A 27,793-nucleotide genomic window follows, 5' to 3' on the forward strand; every position below is an offset into this window, starting at 1 on the left:
ATTTCTTGCTGCTGACATTGCATTGTGGTGTGTGTGCACATCAGGAATCCATTGTAGAATTACGATATGTTTCTGTACGGATAGTGCCAAATGTAGCCCATGCTTAAGTCCGATTGTTTTAAGATACAAAAAGGCTTATTTAGAAATTAAGTCTGTTCTGTCCCTTTCTCAGAATATCTTACAAAGTCAATTTTGTGAATTATTTTTGGTTTGTTCATCCAATGGGGGTCTTCATGTTGAAATTATTTCCCTAAAAGGAAAATAAGTGTCTTTTTTCCTTCCATGTATGTATTTTTAACAAATTATCTTACTGAAAATTTGGTAGAGGTATTTCATCCCCAGCTTAGGTAAGTGCCTGTTACAAGGGCGATGATAAATTAAAGATCTTACCTCTCACATTGTTGTTCAAATCTCCTGTGTTTTAGAATATTTAGTTCATTACTATGGTTGGTTACAGTCACTTGCCATTCCACTTTTTTTGTGTGCATACTGGGCATAGGGCTGAAGTTTGTTCCAAGTGCAGAATTCTCTTACATTTTTACTGTGCAGCTGTAACTGCTGTGAACAAAACAAAGTTCCTGCAGGCATGTCTTGCACTGGGTCTTCAGGTAGTTTTGTACAAACATGATTGTAGAACTCCAAAGGGTTTAATAAAATTTCAGTTCTTCTCCCAACCCTGGGTTACTTCTTTTAATCTGACTGATGATACTTTAATAGGCTTTTTTCTTCCATGAATATATGTGAAGAATGCAATGTAAGTTTTGGAGGGCAAATACTTTACTTCTGCTGGAGGCAAGGCTCATGCTTTGGCTTTCCTACAAAGACCCCAAAACCCAAAGATGCTGTGGAAGTCTTGATGTGGGAGTATGGCACTGCTCTGCCTTTGGCTTTCAGGCAGATCTGATCAGATCTACTCCCCATCCCTTCTTTTTTTACCCTGTGTATTCTCTGTGAAATGTGTACAAGAATTCTCACCTATTGTACTTCTTGAAATCAAGCATGAGGAAAACATGAGCCCTGTCCACCATTTGGGCATGCTTTAGTACACCTCAAAATGGAATACTTTTATAGAAGTAAAGATTACTGGAAGTAGTATATTTTTCTCCTGGGAAAATGTGGATTGAGTTACAGTATTTGTTCCACATAGATAAGGAGAAAGAGATGCTGGGGATGCAGAGTTCTTCACTGCTGAGAACTGGGCATAATACGAAAACCTGAAGTAGAGTCAGGGTTCCTGTTTGCCTTAGATTAGTAATAATTACTTTTAGGCTTACTGTCTGCAACTTTACATCCTGGAACCTTATTTATCCAGAGCTCACTATATTTATCCCTGAAGATGAAAGGCTGAAGCACAACTTTTCTGCTTGCTTGTTATGCAGAAAGGCACTTTGGAGGTTCTACTGCTTTATGTACTCCTGGCTCTTGTTCTATTCCCACACTGCAATTCCCAGGTTCTTAATAAATAAACAAGCCTGTTTATTTATACTGTTCTATGTATCCCTCCCTGGTGGGGTATTGGACTGACTCTTCCATGTAATGTATATAGATCTGATTGATGGACATGACAGCACAGCTTTACCTTTTCAAGCATACAAATTTTCAGCTTGTTTTGCAGTTCAGTGCTCCAGCTGGAGCAGATGCCCACCTCCACTCTTATGAGACTGTCCCTAAAGCTGCTGAGAAGATACAATTTTCTTACTTTCTTAGAAGAATACAGGGTACAGATAACTTTTAGCCTCCATCTATCACACCACACTGAGTAAGCAGTGACATCCAAAGAGTAAATTGTGCTCTGAGGACATAGCAATAACTTGAAAAGACAGTATTTAATTGGGTTGATATTGTTTTCTTACAGGCTTTTATGTGCACATAAAAATTGCAACTGTCATGCATTTGAAAAATCTATTCATGTGTTTACAGTATATTGATTGTAATCATGTATTTCTAACTATACACAGTGTAAAAATAAAAATACTTAGAAAATAATTATGCCATTTCACTTCATGAAATTTGCTCTTTTAAAATGAGCATAAAAATGATTAAATTATACCTTCTAACAACTCTATTCAAAGCCAAAATACCATGGCTTAGAACAAGGTATTAATTGGAACAGTCTTCAAAGTTTAAATCATTAGCTTATACTTCTCCTTGAACTATGAAAAGCTCATGGCAAGGTTCTTCATTTATGTGTGCATAGGAAAATTTCTAAAAACCAAAAGGTGAAGAAAAGTTGCTAAGCTTTGTTTTTCGGAACGTTGGCTGTAACATTGGAATGTCCTAGAATGCTGCACTTGATTGAAGTTAAATAGGGCTCGGCCGGTCTGTGTCCAGGGCTGGATCTTGTTGGAGGGATCCTATATAAGCCATGAAGCTGTTGTTCTGATGGCTCCAGTCATAGTAGTCTGGAGAGAAACTGGGAAAGAAAATAGAAGAATTAGTGACTGGCAGATTGGTTCTTTAAGCATCTAGTTAGAGAACATGGGGGAAATGCAATTATGTAGAGATAGTTCTCATGCTGAAGTGCAAAAATAAAATAAACCCCCAACCAGGGGTACAGGCAGCTATTAATTTTTCCAATCTGTCAATTATTTTGGCCCAAATGTTCATTATCTATTTCCTGATTCTCTCAGTTCACTGAAGACCCTCCCTTTCTGATTTGCTGTTCCAGAAGGTGTTGGAAAATCCCAGAAATGGTGCTGCTCATCCCTGCCAAGTCCTGGCACTGCAAGGGCCTGTCAGAGATCTAAACCTCCTATGTCTGGCTCCCAGAGCCCAGGACATGGTTTGCAGCTCTGCCATGCTGTCTTTTCTCCCATGAGCAGCATGACATAGTGCATGGGGCTGGTTTGGCTTCCACTGGGAGCTGTGCGTGTGTTACCAGTGTGGCTGGCTCCCTGATGGCTCACTGTGGAACACAGGGTGGTACCAGGCTGGCTCAAAACCACCTCTAGCATCCTCCATGGGCTTAGTTACTATGTGAAAAACTAATTAATGCAGGAATAGGATGACTGATAACTGTAAATAGTGAGCGTGCAACTTTACTGAGCCATGGTCTGGGCTCACAGACACTGACTACACTGTCTCACCTGAATGAGCGACAAGAACTGGATCTGGGTTACATTAATATATTCATATCATAGTGTAGCTACAGCAACAGCAAAGGGAAAACACAACTGAGACTCCTTTCAGGGCAGGATAGAGTCCTGTCAGTGCCTTTCCTTCTCTGAATTGGGTGCTACCATTTTTCATGTGAACTGCTCCTTCCTGGACTGGAATCCTTTCCCAAGCCTCACACCTGTGCAGAGTAGACAGAATTTTTGTGCCAGTTCTGGGTGGTGTGGGATTTCAGCAGTTTGATGGACTTTTCTAAGCCTTCACCATGTAGGAACGCTGATGGTCACCCTCAAAATATTTAGCCATGTTACAGGGCAACCTAAGTTGAAAGGCCTGTGCTGTCCAGCTCTTCCCTGTTCTGCCTGAGCAGGGAGACAGCTGTTTTTCTAGGCAGTCTTGCTTTCACATTTGAATGAGTAAATGGAATTTCTGAAGCCATTCTTGGAAGAAATAGAGGATGAAACAAAGTTCTGACCTGAGTTTTTCAATGAGCTGTACATTGGTACAATTCTTAAATTATGTAATGATTTTCATTCTTGTGTCTTTATGGTGTCTACAGTGCCCTTGGACCCCTAGAGTCACTCAGTTCTGCCTGTCCACTTCAGCTTCCCCTTTTGCTTCCCCTCACCCTGCCGGGATTTACGCAGCAATTGCAGCTAGACAATTGACATCCTTCTTCTGTGGCGTGTCAGAGTTCCTGCTCCTCCAGTTTCTGTTTTGGGCAGCAAGAAGTTCACTCTGTGTCTCACCTGCCCTGTGCCCCCTGTGGTGCAATATTCCAGGCCAGATCATCGTCACTGTCGTATCTGCGGGGATTGTCAAAGAAGTAAGACCTGGGACTGAAGCCGTGGCTTGGGACCATTCCTGCATTGGCCTGAGGGAAGGGAAACCTCAGTCAGTATTTGCAACATCTATCAAATAGCTGTTTATCAATTGCCTGGTGCCTGACTTCCAGAAGAAGTTGCTGCCAACTTACCTCACGGTTTCCAAAATAAAACATGCAGTTTTGCATTTGCTGAAGACAACTGAAATAGTTTTGCATTTACTGTTCATGTCTGCCAGCACAGTGATATTCATCTCAACAGCTTTTTATTTATCCTTATTTCTCAGCTAACACCTGACCTTCTTCTGAAGCCACCAGTCTGCATTCAACCTTTCTGCTGAATTCCTGTCCATCCAGGACACTTCATGCTTTCAGGCAGCTGACTTGAAGTGAGCAATAGGAAGCAGCTGAGGAGCTGAAGGAAAGGTATGAAGCATCTAAAGAGATTTGATTTTTACCTCCCACATTGCTAACACTCTCTTCTGGTGCCTCACCTCCCTTACCACAGGAACTGATCATGTTGAAGCTTGGCATCCTGTTTAGTAAACCCACATGTGAAAAGTCCCTGAGGCCCTCACCAAGCAATTTCAGTATCTAATCTACAGTGAGGGTCAAATGTGCTGTGAGGGTCAAATCCTGAGGTCAGGTGCTTTGACAAAACAGGGAAAGGAGTGTACATATAACACTTTCATTTACAAAGCATTTCCATGTGAATCAGAACAGAAAACATACAAGATGCAAGAAATCAGTTTGATTTCAGAAACAGCACAGAGGGACATCTAAGAACCCTCTGAGCCTCAACCACTGATTCACTGCTCTCATCCCCAGGGAAGAGGGGTTTGCTGTGCCTGTGGATGAGCCAGGATGACATCTTCTCCCTGGCCTTAAAAAGGAGAGCAGTTTGATCTCTCCCTTTATTTTATGCGTTAAATAACTTTGACAAAGATGGAAAGAGGATTAAGTGCATCTCTGTCATGCCCCCATTTTCAACATTTGTATGGTTAAAGGCATGGCAAGGCATAGGGCCACATGCTGCCATATACCTGTGTCAGCACCAGAGCCAACAGACAGCTCATTCCAGGCTATAAGCACTTGTTATTTCAGTGAATTGTTTCATATTCACTGAATTATTTAATATCTGAGTAATGCTGAATGCAGGATGCCTCTATTCAAACTTTTTGTTTCTGAAGTCCCAGATGAACCATTAAAACAAAGAACTATTTCTCAGGATTGTTTATTAAAAAATAAAGAATAATTTTGATTTTTACCTAATCAGACTTGTTGTTATGATTTTTTTAACTAAAGGAGGGTTAGCTTTAATTCTAACCCTGTGCTTTCTAGCCAAGTAGCAGCCTACTGAATGCATTAGCCTAAAATCCTGCGGCCCTTGGTCTCCCTCTTGTGGCAATCTCACACCGAAGTTCAGCTTTCTTTTGCTACAATCTCTTCATTTTTTTGTTCAGTTATACTTATTTCTGGTCTTCCAATAAATATTTGTCCTATGTGAAAAAAAAAAATCTATGTATGACCTAACCCATGTGACAAATATTGTTTACACTAAAAAAGGTATCCATAAAAGAAGGGATACTGATTGCAGCATACAATTGCAGATACTGAGGCAGTATCACTGATTGCCTCTTCTGAATTGCATCTTTATGGAGATTTAAGGCTTTCTGCATATTACAATGCAAAAATATGTTATACATGTTACTGCCATGCTCTTGTGAGAGAATACTGCCTGGCTCCATTTGAGCTTTTTTAGGATTCCAAGCCTTCATGGGATTAGCTTTTCAAGATAAGTGATTAGATCACTTCCATTATTTTCATTCTCTCTGAATCTCCCCCACACTATCCAAACTTGGCCACCAGGTCTAGTCTTATTAAGCCCATTTTAAATTAAATGAGGTCTTTCTGTGGTCACTTTTTAGAAGAGCAGGACCTCTGGCCTATACTTAAAAACATTTCTTCTCTTTGCAGTTGTCCTGGTTAACTCCTAAGCAGGAGTGAGTCTGAGATGGCTTTGTCATAGGCACTGGGATCCATGGGGTTTCCTAGTGCAATGTCAGGTATTGCTTCCTTGTTCATCTTGGCTTTATCATTGTCTCTGAAACGTGCACATGAGGATAAAACCCATCACCTTGTCTAGGTTATTCTGTTGTTTCTTTTACTTGTGTATTTACCATTTACATCCCTTTTGAATAATATTAGCTTTGGTTTCATTTGGCCTACAGAAACAGAGACATTACCTCAGTTATCCTAGTGAGGGCTGGTATTGCCTGTGTGCCTGTCAACCACCTCACCTGGAGACATTGCCTACAGCTACAAAAAATGCTTGTCCATCTATTAACTACTTAGATATTAAGGACATTTATGGGGAATTATCCTTACAACTCACACCTTAATTTCTGGTCCTCTGAAAAAGCCAACAAGTCAGCAAGTGCTTATTATGGCCACTGGACTTTGACTTGGAAAAACTTCAACTACTATTTCATAACCTTGTTGAACTGTTAGCACACAAGCATTTTCACTGCTATGTGATGAAAGATGCCAAGTTTGGATAACAAACTCCTTTTCCACTGATTCCAATAAAATGCTGCATTAACTCAAAGACAAGTTGTTCCTAAGCTTAAGAAAGTTCCTGATTTTTTAGATAACCTGCCTGAGAACCTGGCCTTTCTTTCTGGATAAACCTGATGAGTTTCTTTCAAGAGGAGTTAGCATAAAGAAGCAGGAAGTTTTGGTTGCTCTTATTCTGCCAAGGACACATTGAAAAAGAGAAGTCAGAACATAAAGAAGCAGAAGATCCCTGAGCAGCTGAGCCCCTCAGGCCTGCCTGGACATTACACTAGCAAACACACTAACAAATTCCACTTACTAGGTCTTTTGTAGGGTTTCGGACACGGAAGAAATACACAACCAAGGAAGTAGGCAGGAGCTCCCAGACGAAAAGGATCACTCCAAACACTATGTAACCTGCATCTCCCAGCTGACATTTCAGATCTGCCTGTTGAAAAGTAAAAGAGTAAAGTGTTTAAAAATAAAGATGGCAGCTCATTTGAAGGCACGGGAGGCAATGCCAGAAATTTCATTCTGTAGAGCCAGATCAACCTGGCTAATGATTAAAGGCATAGTAAAAAAATCAATATGCTATCTTGGGTACATGATTTCCCTTTCCTCCTCCTGCTATCTTTCCTTCAGAAATATCAGTTTAATGCAGGAGTCTTCCCAGCTTAAAAGCCTGGCAAGCAATCACTTGATGAAGTGATCAAATTCAGGTGATGAGAAACTAGTTTTCCAATCTGTTTCCTGCTGGAAATAATTGTAAAGGAACAGTCAATGGTCAAGGGCATTGCTTTTAAAAATGAAAGGCTTGGGTCTGTTCAAATTGGTGCACATTCTCAGGCTGAATTACTGCTGGCACTGCAGCATTAGCTGTGATCTTCTCTCTAGACCTCCAGCACTGCCCATAGCTACAGAGGGCAAATCTTGTCCTTTCATGTGTTTTGTAAAGAAGAGAAAAGGGTGCTTCTGACTGGTGACCTGAGCAATACTACAGTACATTTATTGGGCTGTAATTTTAAAAGTGTCTTTTGAGTCTGGTACCAAATTGTGTACCCACTCCTTCATTCCAGGCTCTTTACATATAGTTCAAATAACTTACCCCAAAACCCATGCAACCCTAATGTCACAAGCCAGAATAGATGTTCAAAAAATGTAGTAGTAACTCAAGGGCTGAAAAGCATTCCCATGAGCTCCCAGTGAACAACCTCTGCCTCCAGAGGGCAAACAGGACCAAGTTAAGTCTGGCCATACCAGCCCCTGTTACTCCAGACTATAGGAGTGAGAGAACAAGTTGTCTGTCCCCTGCAAAGGGTCAGCAGGACCAGCAGCAACTCCTCAGGGCTTAACAAGAGGGAAATTGTTTGCTTCAGGAGAAAGTCAGAGCCCAACGCCCTTCTGCTTAAACCTCTGTGCTCTAATTCCACGGGCAACACCTGCAGTCCTCTTCTCTGCACTGCAGCAGGGTTCATTAAAGCTCCCTTGACAGACCCTACTCAACTTACTCATAACAAGGTCCTCAGGGCAATCCTATCCTACTCTTTACCTACTTCTTAATTAGAGTTTTACCTATTGCTCAACAGAAATTTGTTAATGGCCGCAGGTTTGCTTGGCCACCTGGGCAATACAAGGTCCTTGCATGGCTGGGAACACTGCTCTGGCTCTGCAGGTGCTTGCTGCTTGCAGGGGAGACAAGGGATATAATCCAAACCCTGGCCCAGAGCTGGAAAAATACTGGGACCTAAATACACTCTTCAAAGCAAAGAAAGGAGCTAGACGCTGAAATTTATTAGAGTTCAGCAAAGAATCCCCTGCTATTTCCTTTAGAGTTTTTATTACTGTTAGTTTGCAGTGTAAATTGTCACTTGCAATTGAAGCTTGGGAAGAGTCATAGCCTTATCCTCAAACAACAGAAATTATCATGCTAATTCCAGAATTTAAGTAAATAACCCCACAGCTCTGGATGGCAGTGGGAGGTGTTATGATGTCTTAGAACTGAGCATTTCAGTGGAATCAAGTACTGTTTTTCTGATTCTCTAAGTACATTACAGTCTTTACAGTGGAAAAAATACATGTTTTAAGAAAAGGTGCTCTTTCTTTTGACAACAAACTCAATGTAAACAAAAGATTGATTTTTAAATTTATTTGTCTTGTGGTTACTTTTTTATTTTAGGACAGAACTGGAATTTTTATCCTTATGCCAAAATGATCAGATATTTGTATTTCTGGAGCAAAACAATCTTAGTGCCTTGAATAAAAGAAATAAAATAGGGTTTGAGTATATTTATTCCTCTTGTGATAGCATTTAGGAAGTCAATCATCAGCTAGAGAATTAGGTTTTCACATTAGCAAATATTTTCATACTTGCCTGATCTGACACGTTATACCAATCGTAATCAAAAGAGTTGACTTTCTTGGTTTGGGAAAACGATAAGATGAACAAGTTGTAGCAGGCTCGTGAGGTATAAAGTAGTATAACAGTCACTCCTATGCTTGTCACCTGACAGACAGATGAGCCCTGGAAGAGATTTAAGCACAGGTTATTATTCATAAAGGAAGCTGAGAATAACTTTGCTTTGCATGGACTTCGAGAGTTGTCATGCTAGTCTGTCTCATGCAATCGACTTTTTGTCTTTCCTTCTTTGGCTAATATATCCTATTTTATGTATACTCCTGCATTTTATCAGCACAGTGGTTTCCAGGCAACTGTAGCAGTTCCAGCCCTTAGCAAGATGGGCTGTGACTAATTTTTACATTTTATTGAACAAGTGCTATTTTCAGAGCAGTGAAAACACAAAAGACCCACACTTGGCATGAGGTGGAGCAACAGAATTCAGCCTTCAGCTCTGCACTAGCTACAGAGCATCCTGTATCAGATGCTGGCTAGCATGATGCAACCTTGCATCTTTTTACAACTGCTTGCTTTGCACCAATTTCACAAGTACAGAGCAGGTCATAACAGTCAGCACTTAAACACAGCACAGACAGGAACAGAACATCCTGCCTCAGCTAATGTCAACACAGAGGAGACAAAGTGGCAGCACAGCCTCTGAGCTGAGTGACCATGGCAGGGCAGTCAGAGTGGCAGCTTGAGCACAAGGAGAGGAATGAGACTGCAGGGTCAATTGGAACAGTTCCTAAGCCCTAGAGAGAATTCTGGACAAAGCAGGGGAAAGACCTCGATCCAGTGGGAGGATTAAGTGCCTGACTTGCCACTATGTCAAGTGGACAGGGTCACTGAGAGGGGCTGAGACATCAGCACAGGAGTTGCAGCAGGAAGGAAACATGGAAGGAAGGAATCCAGGAGCCATGACTGCAGGGACCTGTGTGTGTCTGATCAGAGAGGCAGGCAGATGTACAAAAATGGGACTGGCTTTGAAAGAAACTCCAAGTAAATTCTTTGTTGATGGCTGTGGAATAGTGCTTTGCACAGCTAAAGGAGGAGAGATGGGAAAATGTGCTGTGTCCATTTAGAGGTAAGTTGCCTTGCAGTCATTTCCTTCTCTAGCCCTGCCCTCTCCCTCTCCTGGCAGAGACTCACACCAGGAGGATGATTTCCTTTCATCTGTGTGAGAGAGAAGCTGCTTTTCCCTGCCACAGGACCTTTTAAATCAGTGCAGGAGACTGGAAAGTCTGCATCTTATTCTCTCTGCCCACACACTGCTTCCAGGTTTGCAGCTGAGGGTCAGAGGTTCAAAGCACTGTGGTTGGCAGAGCAGACACAGCAGAAGGACTAAAGAAGTATCAGGGGAAGTCATCAAGCCACCATGTCCTGAATTCCTGGACTTCAGGAGACTACCAGGGCTGCAGTGCTGCTCACCCACGCTGTTGAGTATTAGCCCTGCAGCTTTATTGACCCAGCTCCTCAGCCTGCCCTCCCCAGTGAGCATAAGTTAAGAAAAGCTCAGGGAGTATTTGAAAAAGTCTGTGGAAAACAAGCTTGCCTGTCTTCCCAGTAAAATAGCATTGGTTCAGTGAACAGCCAGGCTCTGAAAATACCCACTGCAGTCATTGTCACTGAATTCCAGCTGATAACAGCCTGCAAACACCACCGTTCACCAGGCCATAACCTGCAGCCATGTCAGGAGTGAGCCAAGAGACTGCAGCTACTCAGGAACTGAAGCCAGATCCATAGCAGGCAGGGGTGAAAGCTGTGGCAATACCAGCAAGCAGGAAATGCTTTAAAGAGGAAATGTTTGCTAGGCACTTCTCTGTTCTCCTTCGATACTAACAAGTCAGTGGTGCTGTCATGGAAACCGAGGGAGAGAGAGCAGAGAGAAGCTGCTGACTGGCACATACCATAGCCCAGCTCGGTGGCATTTACAGATTGCAGATAGCAGAAGCAAAGAGCAGAACGGGGCTGGTATTTTCCCGTATAGATTTCCTTACATAGCTGTCATTCTTTAACAGTTAATAGTTAAATGTGTAGAGATTTAACAAACTACCATCCCAAATACAAAAATGCAGATAAAAGTGTCCTGGTTTTGCTTCCATTCACTTCAAATACTTTAAATAAACTTAGTGGGTCGGTGAAGGGAGAAGGAAGCAGTGAAAGTAAATCCAGAGGAATAATTTTTCTGTCACAGACCCCTGCAGAAAAGAAGGGAAGCCCCAAGCTGGTAGTGTGTCCCCGCAGAGAACCAGCCCAAGTCAGCACCTAAGGACAGGGCTGAGGACCTCCTTGGTGCTGGCACAGCCCTGGCACAGAGCACCACGACGGTTCCCATGCCAGGCCATGGAGATGAATGTGTTTTCACATGTGGTGGGAAGATATACACCAGCAAATGGGAAATGCAAATAAAAGGCTGCCAGTACTGATGCCTTCCTACATGCACCACAGAGACTGCATTATCTCCAACAGTATTCTGTCATATCACTGCAGGGAATGGATTTTTCTTCTCTGGATAGCTTTTTGGCCTAACAGTAGCAGATAAACCCAGGATGTTTTAGTCACAGCTAGTTTCAGTCATCTGTATCCCTAAATTATGTGCAGTCAAACCCTGCTGGAAGTCCTCAGAGGAACTCCCATCTCAGGTCAGCAGAGAGGAGCAAATCAGTCTTAAACTCCCATTTCCACATTCAAACTTTCATCAGCTGATGTGTTCTGTCCTTTCCTGTCTGCAGTAATGTTAGAGATCCTTAGGGCTTTGTGAAATAGTTTGGAGTAAGGAAAGTTGGGTTTCCCACAGAAGTAGAAAACACAACAAAACCAAAACCAAACCAAAACAAACCCAAAGCCTCCTTTAGGTTAACACTGCTTTGTTACAGAGATTTATGCCTCTCTGATTTGCAGCACAAGAAAAACTTTTCTTACTAATAAAAATAATCCATTGCCAGTGCCCTTTGGTCAGCAAATGACAGGCTTGAAAGAAACAAAACTGAGCTGTGTTTTTAAATCTTCTATTCAGTCCTGAACTTTTAGTTGTTGTGCAGCATGGCCGGATTTGATTAAACAGGAAATGTACTAATTTCATCAGATTAGGTAAATGTAGAGAGGAATTCTGTGGTAAGGTTTTCTTAATAGCAGTTGAACCTTAGATTTTTAAAGGCTTTGTTGTGGTAACAGCAATATGTTATTGGTTAAACTGATAATTCAAGATTTAACGGTCTTCTGCAAGTGCAAGGACTTTTGAAAGCCCTGTTTCATTATTTATAGATAGAAAACATCATCACTGATTTTATAATAAACACTGCATGTGCTTATTATATGTGATCTCACCCAGCTCCTTGACCACTCAATGTGTCCAAAGATATAAACTTACCAATATTTCTTTAAAGCACATTCTGTAGAATAATAGGAGACACCTTTTAACCCTTTAGCCAGCTGGCTAAGTTACAATGTATTGTCTTTTAAAACACATCCTCATTATCTTTAAGAATATATACAAGAATATGCAAGTATATAAAGGGAGATTCATATTTCTCTGTCTGGCTTATCTTCAGCATGCTGCTACCTTAAACAGTTAACTTAGTCAATGATTTGACAAGCTGAAGGATTCTGAAGTACAGGCCACTTCTATGTTGCAGTACTGAAATGAAGTGGTCTTCAGACAAGGGACCCAGAGAAAGCATTGTCTGCTTGAAAAGAGCTGTGAGAAATGCCAGCCAAAATGTTATGCAAAATCTGTCTCAAAACCACTTATTTTGGATCACTGGTTTTAACCAAAAGCTCCCTTGCTAACATTTAATATTTAATTCATGTACTGAGCACGATGGCCAGCCAAGCGCAGGCTGTGAAATTTAAGGCCTCCAGCTCTCAGGCTTTGTGGCTTTGCCTTGCACTGCCCTTGTATCTCAGAAGGTACTTGAAAAGAACTGAAAATGTACCTTACCTTGGACTCCAAGTAAATGTTGGCTAAAGACATCTTGGAGATCTTATACAGGCAGATGGAGAGTGAAACAGCGCACAGCACAAACAATGTGTCATTAATTGCCACCCGGACAGAGACAATGATTTTTCTCTCTGAATTCTGTGTCCTCACCAATACTGCACATGTTAAATTCACCAATAGGAAGAGGAGACTTATGAAAAGAGAAGCCAGGTAGAGGGGCAACCTGGGAGAGTGAGAAGAAAACAGTTTTAGCAACATTGTTCAGCAAGTGTCAATCATGAGCTGGAAGTTGCACTTTGGGAAATGAAATCTGCCTCTGTTGGGCTGCCACAGCTGACAGAGTAACCAGCTGCCTAAGCCAAAATCAAAGTGCTCCAGATTGCTGGAGAGATTAACCTAGCCCATTTCAAACCTGTTTTTACAGTTACACAACAAGCTGTAAGTAAAGCAACTAATATCAAGCAGCAAAACACAGAGGACTGCTGCAGAAATTGAACAGCACAGTTCTCAAAAACTACTTAAAAATACATGCACCTTCTTAGACCGTGCGCTTCACACACAGCACAAACGCTCTGCCTAATCATTCCCAGAAAATCCTCTGCCTGGAATGGACTGGCTTTGACCCTGGTTTTACTATACCACCACTGCCATGTAAAGCATCACTGACTGTTAATGTTTCTCATCAGATATCAAACTAGGGAAGTGTCCAACAGCAGGAAAAATCTCCAGGTTACTGGTTCCCTAGCTTCCATCTCTGTCTCTTTTTCTAAACAATTTGGTCATGGTCAACCTCTTGAAAGAAACATCAAGAAATTTAACTATGCATATTGATTCTGGGTTGGCATCTTGCCATCTAGGCCAGGAAAAATGTGTGTTTACACCACCACAGAAGCAGACCTGGAACTGAAATGTGACAGACAGAAGCCCAGGAGTTGGACTGTTTTTATCCATCTGGTTCTTTTCCAACCTACCCAGCACTGATATTTAGAATATAAGCATACCCTGTAACCAAGGTATTACACGGTATGTAATTTTTTGATTTATTACTGGTTGTAATTCCTCCTTATGCCTACACAAACCTGTAGGGCTTTCCATTAGGAAAAAAAAAAAAAAAAGAGCATGCTTCCATTTAAAGCATTTGCTTACTTCATATCATTGCTGACCAAGGAAACTACTGATAAGATGCATAATCTGCAAGTCACTGAACAAGAGGTTTTGGCCCCAGCTTTTCATGCCTGTTGGGAACTTTGAATTTGGCATACAACAAACATACAGACTGTCCCTGAGGAATCCGGTTCCAATTGTTTAACAATACTTTACCCAATGGGGATCTTTTTCGTTCACACATTCATGTTCTTTTGGGTTAGCATCAATGCAGTTACAAAGCTGAAGCATAGCTGGCTTCCTTTCAGAGGGCAGGAAAGGAGGAGATACACCTTTGAGGTATTTTAACTGTGTTACAGGGAGAACTGAAAGCCTAAAAGCTTGTGAATCAAAGCCTTTCTTTCCAGCTATATCTGGCAGTGAGTAAGGATGCTGTTTTTTCCTTGCCAGGCACGGAAATTCCCTCTCAGCAGGAAGACTGTGCTCATTCTTAACTTCCCAGGGCAGGGCTCTGTTTTTAGGATAAGCAGCTGGAGGTAGTTCCTTTAAACCTCATAGTCTAATGCAGGAAGAACTGCACTCCTGAAGCTCCCCTCTCACACGGTTTCCTCTGTAAAGGTGGTACATTTACAGCTTTTATTAGTAGCTCAGAAGTCCTTAAATAGTGGTCACATGTCTTCCTTTCCTTCCCCTCCCAAAGTCCCATCTCTAGTTGCCTTGTGGGGGCTTGTGAGGAAGGGCACACTCTTATATCTGCCTTGCTTGTGGGACAGCAAGTACATGCCCTCCTCTTGCTCACCTTAGCCAGAAGGACCTTCTGCTGCAGCACAGCCTGCATGCTGGCATGCAGCATCAAGCTGGCTTGCAACCAGCAAGGCTGAGAGGCTTCCAGGCCAGGCTCCTCCTCTGCAGACTTCAGCAAAAAAAACCCCAAACTAAAAGACAGCAACAAAAAAATGCCGGTGCTTTCACACTCCCATGCCCACACACTCCCATATGTGCCAGGGTGAGCTGTCGTGGCCACTCAGCTGCGCAGCTCCTCACAGGAGGATCTTCCAGCCCCCTTCTAAACATGATGTGGCTGGGGAAATGGCTGCCTGATTTGCAATGCAATAGAAGCATTGTTGCTGAATTTATGGAAAAACACTGATAGAGATGCAGACTGTCTCTCTAGGGGAAGGGTTTTAGGGTCTCAGCAGATTAAAGGCAGAAAGTATCTTTACAATTCAACTACAAGAGCACCTACAAGGCATGAAGAAGCACATGGAGTTTTATAGAAAACAGAAAAGCAGGGCAGGAGAGGTGTTTCCAGATTGCATCAGTGAAAGCGCAAGTGAAAGTTCAAAGGCGTATTGTGCCTAATCCCCACTTTGGGACCGGTCTTTAAAGGAGCCTTGTGTAATCTGCTTTGGCTGGGAAGACACATGCCAGGCTGTTCTGTTCCTTCTGTGTCACACTGAATGCACCCCTAAGTTTTTCTTTGAGCTGAAAACAAAACCTCAGATCAATGCAGTGAGATTTGCCTCGTTTAACAAGAAAATCTGTTTGAATTTACTGTATTTTGTATGCAGTGTTTGAGGCTTGTGTGTAACAAGACATGCACACACAGCACAGTAAGCCTCATCCAAAAACCTAGTGACAGTAAGACATGCCCAAGTCCAGGGAGACAGGCAGAAGGACTGTTTAAACATGAAATTGGACAACTTCACCTTGAGCCCTTTTACTAATATTATAAAGGCTGTTCTGAATAAAGCTTGCTTAAGATTCTGGATCCCCAATAGGATTTATAGCTTTTTTTTTTTTTTTTGCATCTGAAATTATTCCGATTTCTGAGACCTGTGTCAGTACCTCTCAGTTGCCCCATTTATGTTGCCATCATCTGTTGCAAAAATGGCAATACCAGGCAATAGGGTCTCACACTTAATAAAGAAAATGGAGGGAAAAAATGAAAAAGTGAACATTCAGTAATGAAGAAAAATCGGATTCAGTAAGTGCAGATTCCAGACCTGTCTGTAGGCCTTTCATCTTTCCATCATTTATCTCTCCCTCAGGATGTAAGCAACCTGATCTAATGAAAGATGTCCCTGCCCATGGGACATGGGTTGGACTAGATAATCTTTAAAAGTCCTTTCCAGCACAAGCCACTATGTAAGTCTGTGTTCTTCCACTAGCTTGTTACAATTAAGTCGTCTGTGGTTGTGCACATATTACATAATTTCAATTGCCCTGTGTAAGATAGGAAATTAGGTCAGCTTTATTAATATAGCTCTCTTAGACAAACTAACCACACTCATGCTGCAATTGAGATGTTAAAATACATCTGAAATCCCCTACCAACAGAGCTGAACAAGAAAGAAAAAACTAGGCCAGATCCAAGTGATTTGTATTAGAAATCCAGTGGGGAAGAGTCAGGGTGGACATGGAGCTCTCATGAGGAGGGTAGGCTGTGCATGAGTAATTCTAGCCACAGTACATTTGTATTTAGGAACAAAATGCTCCAAAAGCTACATGCAGGTTGCTAATGCAGTCACTTCACAGGCATTGACTAAATATCATGAGCTCCTGTGCTTCAAGAAAGACACTTTCAAGCAGCGTTCAGGAATAACAGCCTTGCCACAAGCATTAGTAAGAGATGAGGTTCAAAGTTTCCAGCTCTCACCTCTAAAGCCATGCAGGAACCTGTCCACAGCCAGCCCTCCACCACCCTGAGCTGGCTCTGTGCACAGTGACCTCTCTGTCTCTCTTGCCCGTGTGCCCATCAGGGGCAGCCTCGTCTGCCTTGGGGGACCTGCCTGGGGTGTGCTCTGCCTGTCTGCCTGCCCATACTCCTGGGTTTTCTTCTCACAGGAACCAGAGTGCAAAAGGGGGGTACTGTTGCGGTGTGTTGTAATGTCCTGTTTTAGATTTCCAGGTCACCTCCCAGGTGTGGCAATACCCATTCCCCTTCCCCCTCGCCCCTTGCTGAGTGAGTCCTGTCAATCAGGCCTAACATTCCAACAAGGAGTCGTGTGGTTGGTCAAAGGATGCCCCTCAGGCCTGGGGGTCATTGGCCTGTCTAGGCTCCCCTCGCCCCTTGAGACCCCGCCCCCCCCACCGGGTTGGTGGCTCACCTGTCCCTCCCCTCCCCACCCCCTGAGCTTAAAAGGTGAGTCCAGCCATGTGCTCGCCATTCTGTTGGAGGTCTTCCCAAGACTCAGACTTCTGTAACCATGGAATAAACCACTGCATATAACCCTCTGGCAGAATCCCTCCTTTTTCTCTTCACCTTAAGCCTCTTCCTAAGGTAAACGGAGTCCCTAACAAGCCTGGACTTGTTTAGTGCCCAGCTGAAACCATCAGCAAGCCAAAGGTGTCTCTGGGGTGATACACCACAGATGCCGCCTTTGGCTCAGCAGCGAGGGTCACACTGGCTCAGGCACAATCTAACTGGTAATATTGGGATTCATATTCCAATAGGGTACAAAGCTGCAGTTCAGCCTGGAGTCCACATTCCTGAGCCAGCCATCACACTCTGCATTTCCCATGCCCTCCCCAGCCCACCTCAAGCCTGCTCTCACTGTACTGCCCTTATCCCAAACATAGTTCCCAAAACACTTGGTACAGATGATTGCCTCACGAGCTGTATGAAAAACCAGTAGGATAACAAATTTCTAGAGAAGGACAGTGGTAATATTTGCCCTGTTCATACACTACTATGTTCTCCTAACAGTCAGCAAGTGACAATTCAAATTGCAGTTTAAATTATTCTGTTTTCCTATCCTGAATTCATATTGTAAATCCTTTCTTTAGAATGGAGACAACCACTCTCTCTCTCCTCCTTCTAAACAGCATTGCCCAATTGAGGCTTTTAAGCATTGGCACAACAAACATTAATTTATTGAGCTCTTCCTAAGCTTTCTGGACATTACTGCCCTTTGGGGCTCTTTCAAATACATCCTGACAGCTTCTCCTTCACAACAAGATGCCAAATGAATCTCTCCACCTAAATGTAAATCTACCATAACCTCAGCTCTGTGGAGTCAGAGGAGGTTATCTATAAACTCCCAAACACATCATGAAATTGAACCCATTCTCCCTAGCACAATTTGTCCATCATCTTCCCAAAATTTTAAGACTTATATTACATTGACCTCACAGGTTAAAACATACCCACTCCCACTCATTCCTGTCAAAAAAACCAAAACATCACTACGCTTCTTCAGCACTGGACCTGAATTTACCTGTTCTTAATACAAATGTTAAGAACCGATAAGCAAATCCCCAGGGTGGGTGTTTTCCACTTGCATTTGAAATATTTGCTTTGGAAATATGTGACTGTCTAAAAATGATCCCTGTGTTGAGAAAGGACACAGTCCCCTAAAGGTCATAGGAAGAAGGTGGCTTCAGAACCATCATCATCAAACATTGGTATACAAATATGAAGAGCTGAAATATGAGCATCACAAATTAGAAACTATGTTTCTCAAACAGTACGGGTCTTCCCACACTGAATGTTTGCAAAGTTCTTACCTGTATTTCAGTAGCTCTGGGGAATATTTTGACTTAGCTTTGAAAATTACCTGCAAAACAAAAAAATATTGCATCAAACATACTATACATGTCAGCAAAGAAAGACAGTGTGAGTCACAGCAATTCTGTCTCTCAGGCCACAAGATATGCCATGGCAGGCTTCATTACGTAACAGATTTGCATGGGTTGCTTGCCCATGGCAGGCAAGCTCTAAGCAAAGTACTAGACCCACTCAGCAGCTGATCAGATGCACTTGTACACAAACTGCCTACACTATTATTTTCCCTTACTCTGGTTTAGGAATAAGGTCCTTTACACCAGTATTAACAAAAGGATCAATGCCAGCATAACCATACAGGGAAACTATTGTAGGCTCTTACATGACCTGACAGTAGATGTCTCTCACACAGACCAGCTCACACCAGGCCAAATGTTCCCATGAAGAGCCTATCATAGTAACCTGGCCTGAAATTAGATAGATACTTTGACATTCATGTTGCATTGCCAAAAAGATACCATTAAGAGCCAAACTCATTATTTTACTCTGAGGTATTATTTGGCTTCTGCTGACTGTCTCTTCTCTGTACAACAATATATGCTTTTACAGAGGGATAGCCCAGCAGCTGGCTTGCTGTACCAGAAAAGATAAAATACTGACAAAGTTCTCTGTAATGTAGCTAGGAGCCATCAGTCATAGTTGTTTAACCATCATCAGAAATTATACAAAAATATATTACTATGTTTTGCATCTTATTTATTAAAATATCACTTGAAAGTACCACTGCTTTTTTATAAGCTAACATGGTTTCCAAACAAAAACTTAGTTTACAAATGCTCCAAAACAAAAACTTAGTTTTCATTTAAACCAACAGCAAAGCACACTGGTTACAAGTATTATAAAAACCTCATGACGTATGACTTATTCTGGGTAGTTTCCCAATCATTTTCTCCTCAAGTTCTGCTATCTTATCCATTTACCTTGGTTTTGCATGCCCTTTAGTTATGTTTGCATAATATTTGCTATGATTATTATGCTTTCCCAAGGAAACAGGACCTAAATGATCACAATGTGACTGTAGACATGTGTCTGCCTGTCAGTCTCTTTATCTGGCCTCTACTAATCTTAAAATACTTCAGAAAACTGATGGGAAAATGCTTGAAGTATCCTTTATCATCCTTCTAAAAATCAATGATCTAAAGGAAAAAAGGAACTCTATAAATGTATCTAATATATGTCCTCTGTGAGGAGAAGCCTACATAATGATTCTACACATCACCTAATAGGAGAGAGTCTGCATAGCAAAATATTGTAAAAAATTCTCCAGTTATGGGAACAATTGAGAGTCAATCATGAGACACAGATCTGGAGAAAATCAGGCTCAACTTGTTCCAGATCTCCTGGAACAACTTGTCATTTAATTCCTATTCACCATAAACAGCTGCCTTGACATGGAAATTATTTTTGTGATGCTTCAGCTTGCTTAGCACTAGCTGAAGCAGCAGAGAACACTGAGTTTTTCAGCAAACTGAGAATAAAATTGAAAACTTGGGAGAAAAAAGTCTGTAAAAATATTCTGCAACCATTGATACTGTTTTCAAATAGATAACATCTCTGATAGTATCCCTTAATGAGGAGTTTTGTGATTCATTCTCCAAATTCCTGGATCACAAAATCTCACAGGAGTTCAGGAAGAAGTTTTAGGTTGTTTTATTTACTTGCTTTTGAAAGGAAAGGTACAAGGGGCTTGCAAATGTTCTGCACTTCTGCTGTGCATAAAGAGTAGCTGTCACTTTCAGAGAAGGGATGAGGTTCAAAATACTTCTCAGATACATTTTGTACAAGATTTATTGCCTACCCTGCTTATTCTGGAAGGGAGGGAGGAAGCAGATTCCTGATCTCAATGAAACTAAACGAGTAATCCTTGTCTCTAGGGTCATTCCACAATCCTCACCTATTGTGAGTATCACTTATACACATTCTGCCACTAATTCTGACACCTTTCAGGAGTTGCACTGAACACAAGGAGTTCAGAGCCTCTGCAAAGAACTTCACATGACAAGCAATTTCCAGTGGGCAATGAGTTGTTCTGGTTTCACAAAAACCTAGCAAATATCAAGTTCCTAAATACCATCTCCAATGGTTCCCCAAAAATTTTCTACTCATCCCTCTTAAGTCACAAGGTACTGTCACATAAACCAATCCAAAACCACTGCCCAACAAAATCTCCATGGATAACCTGGGTAAAACCAAATGTGATGCTCCTGCTGCAGATCCAATGGGATCCCAAGATTCAAGATCACCAAAGCAGCTGCTACTGTGGTTCTGCATTTCGTGAGCCTGTCCTAGGTGATACATGTTCTGAAATTTTCAGAGCAAAATGACCATTAAGAAAGGAAAAAAACCCCTAACAAACAAACAAACAAACAAACAAAACCAAAAAGAAACAACCAAAAAAAAACCCAAACCAAAACTAAAGAAAAAAACAACCCACCAAACCGAAAGGATGCTATAAGAATGAAAGCTACACTTTAAGGCATGGAGAATTCTTACCAATTCACTGCTAGGCAGGAGCACAGGCAGCCAGATTCTGCCACTTTTGCCTAAAAACTGATGGGGCTTTAGCTCATGAGTAGCCCTGCTGTAAGCAATGGGATTGTCACAGAATAAAGGGTTGTTCAGTGGGAGTAAGGATGTCAGGAGCTGATCTCAATATACCTCACATGTGTGGGTGCAGCTTTTTGCTTTTAGCATTTAGCTCAAGAGCCTGGTTGCTCAACGGCCCCTCCTCGCAGCAGTGTTGAGAAAACTTCCAGTCAATATCTGAGTCATCTAAGTAAGTCTTCCAGCAAACCAGAGCAAACCAGACTATTCCTAAGAATAGACTAAACAGCAAACAGAGAGCAGGCTGTTTTAAAAAGATCTTTCAGAGTGGCCCAAGATGAACATGGAAAACGCAGTGAAAGTCCTTGCTAATTTTCTTATGTCTAAAGGGTTACTTTTTAGACGTAAAAGTATTTCCCCTTCTGCTTGTTCTTTGAAGGAGAAATATCCTGTTTTGACTCTCTGTTTCTGCCAAAGGGTTGGAAACCTCAAATGAGATTCTCACACTCCCTCCTCCACTCCCCTGAGGTATATGTCTGGCATATAAAACTGCAGCAGTTCAAAAGGACTCCAAAAATCTCTCCATACAGCCAGAGAAAATTCCCATTGCACGAACTGATGTAAACAGCTGACCTTAGAGACATGTTACCAGGCCCCAGGAGTGGGGATGGCATGGGATCCATCAGCAGCTTGGCTGCAGACAGCCCTGGAGAGCAGCTGGGCAGCAGAGCAGGCAGACAGGGCCAGGCTGTTGTAGCTGATGGGGGTTCCAGCTAATCAGGAGCCACTTTGGCTCTATAGGTGTCAGTGAAACAGCTGTCAAAGCCAAGACAGATATTCCCAAAGCAAAAGAAAAATAAAATCTCCCTGGAGCAATTTTCGTGTCCACGCTCTGATTCAGCTGAACTGATGTGATGACTGGCACAAATCTCCCCTGTGCTAGCTGATTAATTCACTTTTACAGGAGCTACAGCTCAGCTCACCAAAAAGCCTCAGATATGTGGTAACTGCTTGCGTATGTCTCAAGCTGGCCCCCGGCACAGGAACGAAGTTCAGCTTTATTTACCACTTCTCACGTCAAAAACCCTATAAGAACAATAGCATGCATTTTCCCTTCCCAGTTCCTTTCATCACAGTCCCTCTCTTCCTCTGTCACACTCCATGCAAACTTCCCTTTGAAACCTGAAAATAATGCCACAATCTCATCATCAGCACATATACCTTTCTTCAGCTGTGCATCTTTCAGTCCCAGGCCCACCTTCCCCTTCCTCTCCTTCTTCCACGTTCATTCTTTTATTTGGATCAGATTTCCCAAAACAGGCAGGTTTTCCCTCTGCTCTCTAAATTCTACACAGCTTGTAAGGCCTACAGACATGGGCAATGTGACTCTCTACCATCCTCAGTCTTCCACAAATTGGTAAAAATAGTCCTAAAAGGACAGGGATGATTGTGGGGGCTGACAGCCACAGTAAACTTCCAAGAGCAGCTTTCCTATCAAATTATTTTCTAAGTCAAATGACCTCATCCTTCATGTCAGATGCTGACAGCCAGCCAATCTGCAATTGCAATTTGTCTTCTGTAGGTACAATAGTAAGGGCAACATTTTACAGCAAACATATTTGCTGATGCTTTACCATATGTAGTTAGACTCCTGTGTAGTTCTATATACATCTAAATATTGTTATAAATTAATAATAAGCTTTATAATATATGATTTATTAATTTCTGCTAAAAAGAATTATCCAAAATAAAAAGCCCTCTCTGTTCTCTGACTGGTGAGAACTTTTGAAATGCTATCCTCAGTAATTAGAGAATGAGGAATTTTCTTAATTCTCCTCCCAGAGCTACCATTTACTCTGGTTCCACTGAAATCCATGAAAACTTTCTGAAAGCCTTGTGCTGTTTTTACCTCACCCTGCCAGGCATGGCCAGCTCCCCTCAGAACTGTCTTACTCTGTTCAACTTCTCTTCATTTGAAAGTCCCTGATTTTATCAGCACTGCCTGGGAGGCAGGGTAAGTTTCTCAATCCAGATGCCAAAGAAAAGGGAAGATGGTTAGGGAGGAGGAAGGAGAGGTAAAATCTGCCTACCAGCCTTCTCCACCCATACTGTCTCACAGCTCTTTAGCTCAGCACTACTTTCCCTTCCTCCTGGAGAAGTTCCCAACCTGATGACAAAACCTAGAGCCCACCCAACTGTTTTCTGTGCCTGGCCACAAGGGAGGCCTGGGATTTTGAGGGAAATTTATAGCTCACGGTCTTTGGCCCTGACCTTGTTCTTTGAGCCTGTAACCCTCCATCCTAGCCTCTCTCCTGCTTCATTTGTTTTCTGTTCCCCAGGGAAATGCAAAGCCTGAGCAAACAGGACAAAGTGAAGCAAGTCCTTCTCTGCCCACCCCTCACATGCACCAGAAAAGGCAACTTATTTTTTTTCCCAGAGCCTCTTTAGTCTTTTACTCACAGCACTAACTGTAAAGCCTGAGGACTCATTTCAGTGTCCCCTTGTCAGGGACAGGGAAGATTTGAGGACATAAATAAAGGAGTATCCAAGTCCTGAAATCCTCACATTTTTCATTAGCCTGGGATGCCTCACTGTAGGATCCTCCACTTCTTTCCATTTAAAGTGGAAAATACGTTATTTATCAGAAAATAAAACATTTGAAGCTGCATGTGTGAGGCAAATATATCTATGAGATTTTTGGTCTGGAGGTGGAAATACACCTTGGCTCCCTATGTGGTGGATCAGGATCAGGATCAGGGGCTGTCTTGGTACAGTGCTGTTACTTGCTGGCGTTGTCCTACTGTTTTACAAAAGTGCCACTGGATCTCATCTTCATTTGAGATTTATTGTAATGATTTCCAAGTAGGCAGAGGGCCTCCCCTCCTGAGAGCGTAGATCACACTATTATTTTTCTTTAGAAGGAAATCAATACAGACGCAGGATTAATAAATTCTAATACGTTTACTTATTCCATTAAAAATCATATTCATTTTCTCCAGTATGGAATCTCTGAGAGTAACCCATATTCTATAAGCCTTATCTGCAGCACCCTTTCTACATGCCCTAAGTAGGGCATTACAACTCTATCAAAGGACTCTGAACTTGGCTCTCAACCCAAAGATCCCGTTTTGAGTCAAAACTATTTTGATTCTAACTTCTCTTTTGTTCATAGTTCCCCTCCTTTAGCAACCTGCTCCAACACACTAGAGATTCTTCTGCTGCAGTTGCTGATGCTCAAGTCTGGGGACAAAACTCTGCTGTGCTGATGTCATCAGGGTTCAATTGTCCTGCTACACATGAAACATATCTGAAATTCCCTATGGCTTTGGGATATCTATTAAAAAAGAGAATAGTTGTGGCTAACTTTCCATCAAGTTCAAAGGTGCTTGTTATTTGAAAAATTCCCTCTAGCACTTGCCAAATGAGTTTTTGTTTGGCCAGGAGGATTTGCAATATTTTTTAACCACTTTTTTTCCTCTCACATCTACATTTATGAGTTTTCCTAGCAGTGCTACATTTAGGAATGGTAGGTGCTCTACAGCAGATAATAAAAACCTACAAATTCCACAGATCCCATGGGATCTCTTCCAGTGCTCTGTACCTATACTATACACAGATCACTTCTTTCCCTCTAGCTAAGCACCAGTGAAATAGCAGGGGTTTCATGCAATGAGACACAGCTGCAGACCCTTCTTGCCTGTCTTCTAGAGAATAAAAGGATAAAAGCTGTTTCTAAACAGGTCTGTGAAGTTTTAAGCCATTACTGAAAACAAAATTTTCTCTCTCCACCCCTTTCACACTAGTTCTTGCTTGTCTACTGTGGAAAGCTAGATGTACATTATATACAAGATGCTGAATTTCAAGCCAAACCACCTTTTAATGGTTAGAAGTAAAGAATTAATAACAGTGAATTAAAAATACATGCACTTATTTTGTCATGCATTCGTAGAATGGCTGTGCTTGTATTTCTTAAACCTTTGTTTCAGCTGGGGAGATATTTGAGATTAAATTTCACTGACTGCAACTAGCTCTAGAGCAAACAACAATACTATTCTTAAGTCTGTCTACAGTGGCCCAAGGTATTTGAAGATTATGACGCACATCACAAACTCTGAAAGTCCCTTGCAAATACTGTTTCAAAAGCCTCACAGCAGCTCTTCAAGCCAGGTAACTATTCCACTCTTTCTCAGAGGGGCTCAGAGGAAGATCAGGAGAACTCAGAATGACAAAGCAGGAATTCTGTCTCAAAGGCAGAACCAACAGCCTTAGCTTTTTTTCTGTTTCCAGCCACTGACTTGTACTTCCTGCACGCTATCAGACAACAATGCTAAAAATAAGTGAAAAGGACAAATGTCTGCATTCTGTGTGCTGCCTTTTCAGATCTTCCTCAGACAAAAGGAATGCTACCTGCAGCACTTAGCCTCCTGAGTGCTGACACTACTACTCAGACTGCTGTGTCCCCCTGTGCTCGCATCAGCCCAGGCTTCTCTTGGCCAAGAGCCAGGATGCTGCACTCTGCCTCCAGGCTTCCATAGCAGCCCCACATGTGTGTCTGAGGGAAGAGTCTGACCCCAGGCTGTGACTGAGCCCCAGCACTGTGATGGGCTGGACTGTGTGCTGATGGACATTTGACCCTGCAAAGCTGCACAGTTATCAAATGACCCTCACCATAGCTATGGGATAAAGCATAGGTAACCATATGCCTGAGCTGGATTTGAGTACTATGCAGATGAAAGGTTCCTGTAATCCCTTAATATATCTCAAGTACCAGGGAGTGGAGCAGGATGAGTTAGCAGACATTTCAGACACTGAATCCATGAAAGCAAACCTAAGCACAAAACTGGGTATGTGGTTCTAAGTATTTAATACCCTCTACAACTCAAGTGATCTTCTTACAGCTGTCACGCTTACCATTGCTGCTTTTCCAGCTCTGGGATAGCAGCCCTTGCGTGCAGCCTGATATCTCCAGTCAGGCTGTTCAGAATTGATAAGGCTGTCATCACTACAGAGCACTGTTAAACACCATGGGGACTACAGAAGCACCAGCCCCAGCAGCTGGTTCCAAGTGGGGCACACAACAACACCCAAAGCATCCAGAGCACTGCCTGTTGTGCTCCAGGGCTGGCTGATGCTCTCCTGACTAACTGCTCCTGCACTGGGAAAGTGGACTTTGATCAGGGCCACATGAGTGCAGCCTTGGTATCCTGCTCCAGGCACTGCAGTGGGAGTGAGGAGGTAAAGAATCCAGTCTCTGCCCTCCTGCAAGTCTCCTGTGAGATCTTAGGCAAGCCCAGCAGCCTTTCTTTGTCTCAGCATGCCAATATCCTGTCCTTCAGCCAAGTGCAAGATCACCATGCTCACCATAAATATTTCCAAGCAATTGTAGCTGCAGCAACCTGGAGCCCTGTGCAGCTTAATTTATCGGACTTCTTAGATGTCCATGGCACAGATACACTCTAAATACCTCTTCCTGAAATGGAGACACTATTTCCTTTACTCCAATATACAGTGGAGTAAACTGAATGTATTAAAGTATACCTTTACATCAGAGAGTCCTTGAAATAGAGGGTGTATCTGTGCACAACACTTAGCAGTTACTGAACAGAGTCAAAGCTGTTTGTAATACAGATCCTAACAGGAATTTAGGCCCACAGTAGGATTCCATCAACAGTTTCGATTGTTATACACATAATAGAAACCTCACTGAGAAACGTCAGCCAGCTTATGAAAAAACTGGGACTGGGGGTTTGTTGCTGGCAAAATCAGACAGTACAATTCTGACTGCACACAGAGATCAAGTCTGGTAAGACAGGAGGTTTTTAAAGTCTAACAACAATAAGAAGGCATAATAATAAAATGACATTTTGGGTGTCCAAATTCCAAGCTCTCCTATACATTTTTTCTCCAATGTCTGAATTATTTTTATAGACAGTAGACGTGTTAATTGATATTCTCACAGTGATCACTTTAGGCTCTGGTTTCATTGTAACACTGATCACTGGCATATAGACCAGAAGTTAAAGTACCCAAATAAACAACTGAAATTTGCTTTTTGCATTGCCAAGGTACATTTGTAAATTATATTTTTCTCATGATGTTCACATAATAAAGCTTTACCATTCAGCTAGATTTAATCAACTAAATATCTGTTGCTTACCTGCGTGAAGTAAAGATTCATCAGGGTCAGGGTGAAAAACTGGAGGCAGACTGGGAAGCAATAAAGAAGCCAGAAGATGAAGGGGCTGAGAGAATTTGCTGTGACAAAGTCTTTGAAGTAAAATGAAAAGAGCACTGTCCTAAGAGAGGCCCAAAACAGGCACAGAAACAGAAAGACAGTTTGGTAACTGAACCTCTTGTGCCTGTAGTGAAGGACCAGCCAGAGCTGGACGTAGATGAACACAAAAAGCAGTGAATAAAAAACAGTATATACAATGGTCAGGCCCAGCTTCACATACGGAGGGACAGCTGGCGTCAGGGTCGGCGGAAGGGTGTCATTTTTCAGTGGGTCCCACTCAGGGGCCTCCATTTGATATCGGGAATCGTCAGAATTATTTAAGTTTGGCTGCCGCTGTTGCCTCCTCCTCCTGCTCCTTTCATCTTCCTACAGCATAGGAATCAAGAAAATGAAAGAAAACAAGCTGCACTTCCTCTTTGGCAGCTCACTGTGGGCTGGTAGCACATGATCACAATTCAGAATGATTCATTAGGACTGCCTTTGTCAGCAATTGGCAGGGAACAGCTCAGAAAGCT

The 27,793-nt window shown here is 42.2% G+C and overlaps 1 protein-coding gene across 1 annotated transcript; it reads right to left on the reverse strand.

Annotated features, from left to right (window-relative positions):
• Positions 1-1,806: 1,806 nt before the first annotated feature.
• GPR137B (G protein-coupled receptor 137B) lies at positions 1,807-27,793 on the reverse strand. Its single transcript, XM_064708482.1, has 7 exons — positions 27,201-27,793; positions 18,442-18,491; positions 12,829-13,051; positions 8,861-9,014; positions 6,813-6,937; positions 3,864-3,988; positions 1,807-2,413 (listed from the first exon to the last, which is right to left on the reverse strand). Exons 1-7 carry the CDS (start codon positions 27,567-27,569, stop codon positions 2,302-2,304), a joined length of 1,158 nt encoding a protein of 385 aa, XP_064564552.1. The 5' UTR covers positions 27,570-27,793; the 3' UTR covers positions 1,807-2,301.

Source organism: Zonotrichia leucophrys, chromosome 3, assembly GCF_028769735.1.
Source record: "Zonotrichia leucophrys gambelii isolate GWCS_2022_RI chromosome 3, RI_Zleu_2.0, whole genome shotgun sequence".
In the NCBI taxonomy this organism is placed as follows: domain Eukaryota; kingdom Metazoa; phylum Chordata; class Aves; order Passeriformes; family Passerellidae; genus Zonotrichia; species Zonotrichia leucophrys.